The following is an 8,010-nucleotide window of genomic DNA, read 5'->3' on the forward strand; positions in this document are numbered from 1 at the left end:
ATCTATTTCTTTATGAATATTTAACATGGCCAAATCATTGAGACGTACTTCAGACATAGTGGACCGTAAATAATTTTTTAACCTTCTCAAGGTCGAGAAAGATCTCTCTGCTGTGGCTGTGGAAACTGGTAAAGTGGTAAAAATGTGTAATAGTATTTTTATGTTGGGGAAAAATTAATTGCAGTATTCTAATGCCTCAACTGCAGTATGTGGATTATTTTGAATGTTTGTCCACTTATTTTTCCACAAATGTATTTCCGCTTTCAATTCTAACTCTGAACCCTCAACATCTTCACAATAAAATTTAGCGGATTCTAATATACTTTTAGTATCATAAAAGTTAATGTTTGCAGGAATTAGACCTTCTAGTGTAATAATATTATTAAACCTTTCATTGAATCTAGAATAAAGTTCATGTATAATATGATCCAAAAATGGTATAAATATTGTAACTTTAAACCAATCCATAGGCTCACGAACAATTATGTTACTTCTTTGAGTTTGCTGACCACAAAGTCGAGGGATTTTTATTTCTTCTCCAAGCATTTGAGCTTTTTTGGCTGCATTCTCAAATAAAGAATTAAATGTATTTTCAGGATTTTCCCGTATGCTATTAAAAAGATTTATTATATTTTTAATATTCTTTTTAGCCATGGATAAATCTTGCTTGGAACTTTGCAATTGAATGCTTAAACTCTTGGTGTATGCAAATAAGTTTTCTACTATCTCAAGAGACACTAGAAATTCACTTCTCCTTACACTAGAATTAAAATTTGCTGCCTTATAGGATGTATCTCTATTAGAATCTTTTTCTAATTCTTCAAGTGCAATTAAAATAAATTTATATAAATCATGAAACGTAATTATAGAGTTATGTCTTTCTACCCAGCGAGTTTCACACAATGCTTTAAGTTTTATTTTATTTGAACTTTCTATACTCGGTTTTTTAATTCAATTAGTATGTTTTAAACAAATTATATTTTTGTAATCTAACACATCTATATTTCGCAAACTCACTCGCGAACTTACTCGCAAATTCTGAAAGTGGACTCGCAAATTCTCGCAAATTAGAGGCTATCATTTGATACCAATTTCAAAGTTTTAGGACAACACGGGTGGGCCAACTTCACGGTCAAAAAGTGGGTTTTGTGGGTAAATGGTCGACTCGCAAATTCTGAAAGTGGACTCGCAAATTCTCGCAAATTAGAGGCTTTCGTTTGATACCAATTTCAAAGTTTTAGGACAACATGGGTGGGCTACGTGAACTTGGCCCACTCATAAATATTTCGCAAACTGCTTACTCGCAAATTCTAAAAGTGAACTCGCAAATTCTCGCAAATAACTCGCAAAATATTTTACTTAAGATTTTAAGTCGCTATTCCAAAGTGGGTGGGCCAACTTCACGTACGTCAATTATATCAGGAGTTACCGCGTGGTAACTCATAGAGTAATACAGAAATCACAGCATTTTATTCTGATAAATAAAAAAAAAACAATAACAAAACCCAGTATCTACACGAAGTGTAAATACTGTGTTTTGAATTTGTTATGATTGTAATCTGCCGAAAATATATTTCAAGTATTGTGAAATTCAAATTCTAAACACAGTAACTACTAGCAACGATTTTTTTTTTAATTCTTAAATTTATACATTAATAACTAATCGAAAAAAGAATTATGGACTGCGATCACAATTCACTATTATGCATTACCAAGACTCATACGTAAGTTCTCTAAAGTAATTACTTATTATTATATTATATATTTTCATTAACATGTAATTCTATTTTTAATTGACAACGTTGAAGATGATTTAGATCCTGATTTTACCCCAATTACCAAACATCGAGGTACTAAATAATTAATATATACAACAATGCAGTTATAAATATAAATATTTAACATTTTCCAGATAATCAACTTATTGAAACTACAAGAAAGAAGAAGTTTAGTTCGGAAGATAAGATAGCAGTGTTAAAAGAAAAAAGGGAATTAAAGAATGTCAAAGCCAAGACAAAACATCCAAACCGTTCTCTTACATGCCCTGTAGAGTGTACAAAGAAGTGTAGAGATAATTTTGAATCTATCCACTGATCATCGAAAGTTTTTATGGAAAACTTATAGGTCTCTAACAACATACTCTAGAGGAGATAATTTTTTAGCAAAATGTGTAACAATTACATTTATAAAACGTCGAACAACAGTGGAGGATTCTGTTGATAGCTTTAAAAAGTCACAATCCAGGGTTTACAACCTTCCAGACTCCAAAAGAATGAAGTAAAAGTATGTAAGACCACTCTTCTATATGTTTTTGGCTATACAATTGATTCTGTTTTTAACAGAACTATAAAAAATATGAACAATAATTTTTTTATGTCATCTGTTACTGAAAATAGAGGACAATAAAACATTAAAAAATGTATACCCAAAGTTATTGTAGCTGATCATATACGGCTGTATAAACCATCTGTAAGTCATTATCGGTGACTTAATGCTCCAAATATAATGTACTTGCCTTTTGGACTAACAGTAAAAGCCATGTATGATGGTTTTTGCTCTCAACATAAAAACTATTGCACTCAAGAGTTTTATAGACAAATTCCACAATTAATAAATTTGAAGATTGCTCTACCTATTAAAATATAATTGAAATATGTACTGATGAAAATGAAATCAGAGATAATATTACACTTTTGGAAAACCATAAAGCCAAGGATTTAGCAGAAACGTCGAAATATAAGGAAGATTCTAAAGTGAGTATCGAGTCAACTTGTATCTACTCAATGGACTTAGAAAAAGTTATATTAATTGCTAGTATGCCAGATACCAAAACTTCTTGTTTAACCAGTAGACTAGTGGTATTTAATGAACAATTTTGCTCAATTAAAACCAAATGCCTTATACCACTATGTACTTTGGATTGAAGCCATTGCTGGGCATAAAGCTGAAAATATTACAGACTCAATATTGGCTTTAATCAGTAACCAAAGAGTAACAAGATCTTATTTTCTTGGCTGATAATTGCACTGGCCAGAACAAAATTTGGACCTTATACATGGTATTGGCATGTAACTCATTGGCGCCAACAGAAATTACAGCTAATGTAGTTTAAAGAGAAATATTAGATAAACGATAAAAATCAGCTTAATAAACAATTAATATAGTATGACATATTTTTTTAAACAATCTTATTTAAATTTAATTTAACTAGACAATATTAAATCTTACCAGATAACAACAATTAATAAACCTAGCAACGATGGGCAATTTAGCTAGTCTTTTGTATGATAATTTGTTGTAGATGCAACCACCCTGTACCACTCCAAGTATGCGTGAAGAATCAACATCAACTCTGTCTCTGATCAGGCCCACAATCTGCATCTTCCCGGCGGCGTATTAACATGCTGTACACACACGACCGCTGTTCTCTGATTGTCCGATTCAAATTTGCTGCGGTTTTAATCTTATTATTTATCAAAAGTATAATACAATGCCAGATGCCGCGGTTTTACAAAAAATATAATGTTATATTTATAGTGTGTATAATATTTATTTTTTTCAAATATAGGTACATCAATAAGCAACACTAGAGTAGAGTTCAGTTTATAAATTAGGTATACATGGTATAAATCTTTGGTTATTATTATTACATAAAATATATTTAAAATTATAACGTTTATAATTATTAATATAATTTATTATCATCAATAGTCAATAAAACAAGTAACTATTATAATAAAGATTGTTATGTTATCACAATGCATCAATGGGTTGTTGCTTGTACGGATTTTAATTCTAAAAAATTACCATTGTAATTTACAAAATGAATCTGCATTTGCCTAAGTCGTTCATTAACAAAATAGTAACTGAACTAGAATGTTTTGAATATGTTATTCGATCAAACATTAAAACTAAAGAAGACTGTAATTTGTAGGTTTCTGAATTTGGAAAATTAAATAATATTAAATGGAATGCTAGATCTTCTCGACCATATGGGAAAAAAAATAATTGTTCGTAAGTATAATATTATAGGTACATCATATAGTACGACAGTACTATTCATGAACTTACTTGGACAACCCATCAGTCTACAGACCGCTGTGCATGCTGGACACTACAGGCGGGCATGTACCGTTTCCGCCAAAATTTGAAATGACCGATTCCGCCATCGCCCGTTTCCGCCAATTTAAAAAAAGGTTCGATTCCCGTTTCCGCCAATTTACCTGCTATGGTAAAATTATTGTAATATATTCCATATTTTTGGTAAAAATATATTTTAATTAATTTGAGTTGACTGAAACTACGTTCATATGATACAGTACAAGGCAATGTTAGATACAAACGAACGATCCCCGATAAAATTATTATAATATAATATAACTATGACAAAATATTGTGTATATTAATTATGAATAAGTGATTTTTACTTTATCATTATATTTATTAAAACTATGACAAAATGTTGTGTATATTAATTATGAATAAGTGAATAGCAGGTAAATTGGCGGAAACGGGAATCGAACCTTTTTTTAAATTGGCGGAAACGGGCGATGGCGGAATCGGTCATTTCAAATTTTGGCGGAAACGGGTAATTCCCCTACAGGCAAACTACTTGAAAAACTAATTACCCACAGGCTTCGGGAACACTTGGAATGAACAGAAAATCAAACGGAGAATCAATATGGATTTAGGCCTGGTAAATCCACAGTGGATGCGATGGCAAGGCTCCGAACTATAGTCCAAAACGCAAAAAATGGTCGTAGTAGTGTTTACAACAGGTTTGTTGGCATGCTCACACTTGATGTCAAGAACGCATTTAACAGCGCATCCTGGGATTCTATTGTGAATGCACTTGAGAAAGCGCAGGCGTCAGCAAGCGGCTCGCGGACCGGTATGATGAACCAGTGGAGCGGTGACAAAGTTCTAGGCACGGGGCATCCAGAGCGGAAGACTGGTGCCGGTTCGTGAAAACAGGCAACGCGGCGACAGCTACGAGGCAAAAGGCAAACCATTTAAAGCCTTTAGTTAAGCTATCGTTCTTTGTACGCCGAAGGCGGAACTAGAGAGGGTAGGGCCTCTCGCGCGATGTAATTTTAACTTGAAAGTCGCATATAGGGGGACTGTCCCTGTAAGCGGCAAATTTTGTTTTAAGGTATTTTCAATAAATGAATAAATGATGCAGCTAGGCGGAAGGAATATCAAACGATAAATCCCGCCTAGTTGTGGTAAAAAAAAAAAAAAAAAAAGGTAACCTAACCTAAAATCAGGACTGCGAGGTGGCCATATAATGTCTAGACGATATTGAAATTGAACGTGCCGGAGAAAATATCTTTTAACATTATATAAAGCTCCAGCCCACATTACGTCTTTGAATAAATTAAGACATGATGTTTTTCAAAAACCCGCAGCCTCTAACAAAAAACAAGTTCAACTAGCTAGACTTCCACCTACTATCGATGCGGAAAGAGAACATTTACATCGAGTTTATTTGCAAATACAGTTGTGGCGTGGCAATAAATTAGATCCACAGAGTTGGGGCTGGAAAGAATATAATGGTAAACTAAATCCAGTTTTCACGAAAAAGTCACCAGCACCGAATACTCTTTTGAATGTTATTAGTTGTGCCTGCACAAAAACATGTGAACAAAATTGTAGCTGTCGAAAAGCAGGATTGCTATGTTCAGTTATATGCAAGCATTGCCAAGGAGGCTCGTGTTTAAATCAGCAACCGATCATAGATGACAAAGAGGATACACGTCAATTGATCGCAAACAATTTACCGCACGACAATTTACCGCAAATTATTGATCGCAAGCCAATTGATCGCAATTGCAATTTACCGCACATCAATTGATCGAAAAATAACATTTTCAGTAATATAAAAATATTTTGAATATATATTTAATTTTAATAAATTTGGCACAACTCTGGTTACATGTATGGTTAAAAATATATTTTTCGTCTTAGATTAAAAATGTTTAAAAAATATTGTTCAGTATATAAAAATGAGAAAAATTTAACTTTTAAAATTATAATCTGCAATATTTTTTTATATAAATAGATAATATTTGTAGGTACATTTAATTGAACATAAAAAATAAATAAATATAATATTATAATAAATCATGAAGGTAGGTATATAATAATGAAAAACACTAAATATTAAATTTGCAATTGAAAATTGTATGCAATGCCACGAAGATAGTCTTCAATATTTGTATTATTGTTATAATTGGTACATATTTTTTTTATTTTAGCTGCTCTATCTCGGTAAATTTTTTTTTTGGTTGGCTCGTTGCCCCCAACATATTGTTCGATTTTGAATCTGTTAATGCTCTCTTCTTTTTTTAATGCATCTATAAATTTCCAAATTGAAGGATGCATACTATTTATAAGTGATGTGAAACAATTGTGCCACCCTTCTATAGCATTATTTGTGGTAACCAAATTCGTGATTCAGTAGGACCGCTATCGAATTTTAAAAATAATTCACCATTGGAGTTATATCTATATTGATCTGGTATAATAAATTCAAAATTACTTGGATTAGCTGGTGCAGCTTCCTCCTTTTGGCGTACACGTTGAATTGTCCTTTTCAATGTATTAACACTCGACATTTCTGCGGAAACTGCACTTGTTACCTAATTAGTTTAATTTGAATAATTAACTATTTTTTCCATTTCTATATGTAACTAAAATATGAATTACCTGCATAACTGCGTTTCCTAAAACTGAATATGTGCTGAGAGTTGTTTGTAATGCATTTTTCTTTAAAGTTGAAATAACTTTTTTCGCTTCGATTTTTGCTGCATTTGGAACGTGATTGTTATGTTCAATAAATTTAGTAATTTTGTCGTCTACTACGTGTAAACGACCTTTACAGTGATTTTTTTTGTATTCAGAACATTTCCAGTATGTTTTATTGTCATATTCTCGTTCTTTTACGTGTAAGAAACCTTGATAAATAAGCATATACTTATTTTTTTCGCTTAATACGTACTCTAAAGCCATATTCTATGTACAGTACTTTCAGCTCAAGTTATTAGTATATACCGATTGACGATTGTGTCAGTACTAATATATTTTCATAGTGTTTCATGGTGATCTATATTCTATAGATAGATAGGGAAAAATACGGACTGATAAAATAGGGTACGAGTATAATGTTAGATAAGACTTAATCGTTAACGATCGAATAAAGTTACAAAAAAATAATATTGGCCTTGCGATCAATTATCGTGCGATAAATTGCAATTGCGATCAATTGTTTACGGTCAATTGTCGCGCGGTAAATTGTTTACGATAAATTGACGGTACACCTGACGAAGAAGAGGACGATTTTGAAGACTATATTGACGAAATAAATCTAATTGAAAATCAAAAAGAAAAAACCAACACAAACACACCGACAATAAAAAAAATTCGACCCACTTAATTTAATTAATAAAGTACAGTATGATTTTAATAATTCAATACATAATATAATATAAATATGAAAATATGAAAATATTAAGTATATTAATTAATTTTGTTTCAGGACTTACAACCCCATTACACCATTTCAGGACCTACACCATTTTTTAAATTTAATTTCATAACTTATAATCTAAAAAAATATAAATAAATGTATAATTTTCAATTTTTGTATTTATTTTAAAAATAATTGTAATTAATAGTTATTTCATAATTCAATTTTTCTATATATTTCACTTTTATAAATGTGTATGTCAAATAAAATAATGTATTCTTATTGAAAATTGTATGGTCTTTAATTTTGGTCATAGGTATTTTTATTTTAACTTGAAAAGCTGATGAGTTATAAGCGTAAACAGTGAAAGGGGCGCGCCACCCTTTGTAGAGGGGTGGAGAGCTACGCACAAGGTGTAGGTGTCAGGTCTTTTGGTATGTTTATAAGTAAGGTATAAACTACTCAGATACCAAAATTCAGCTTTCGGCAATTTTTTTTTAGTGGATTGTAATTAAATTTCTTATTTTTGTATTTTGTAATTG

The 8,010-nt window shown here is 31.4% G+C and overlaps 1 protein-coding gene and 1 pseudogene across 1 annotated transcript; one reads left to right on the forward strand and one right to left on the reverse strand.

Annotated features, from left to right (window-relative positions):
* The first annotated feature begins 2,538 nt into the window (after nt 1–2,538).
* On the forward strand, nt 2,539–3,112 carry LOC149059542 (uncharacterized; annotated as a pseudogene).
* A 3,310-nt stretch (nt 3,113–6,422) lies between these two features.
* Nucleotides 6,423–7,061, reverse strand: LOC149059543 (uncharacterized). The gene is made up of 2 exons (XM_089224827.1): nt 6,709–7,061; nt 6,423–6,641 (listed from the first exon to the last, which is right to left on the reverse strand). Exons 1-2 carry the CDS (start codon nt 7,009–7,011, stop codon nt 6,423–6,425), a joined length of 522 nt encoding a protein of 173 aa, XP_089080953.1. The 5' UTR covers nt 7,012–7,061.
* Between the last annotated feature and the right edge of the window lie 949 nt (nt 7,062–8,010).

The sequence above is a fragment of the Diuraphis noxia genome, unplaced genomic scaffold, assembly GCF_037042655.1.
Source record: "Diuraphis noxia isolate RWA-SAM2 unplaced genomic scaffold, SU_Dnox_SAM2 contig0001, whole genome shotgun sequence".
NCBI classification, from domain to species: Eukaryota; Metazoa; Arthropoda; class Insecta; order Hemiptera; family Aphididae; genus Diuraphis; species Diuraphis noxia.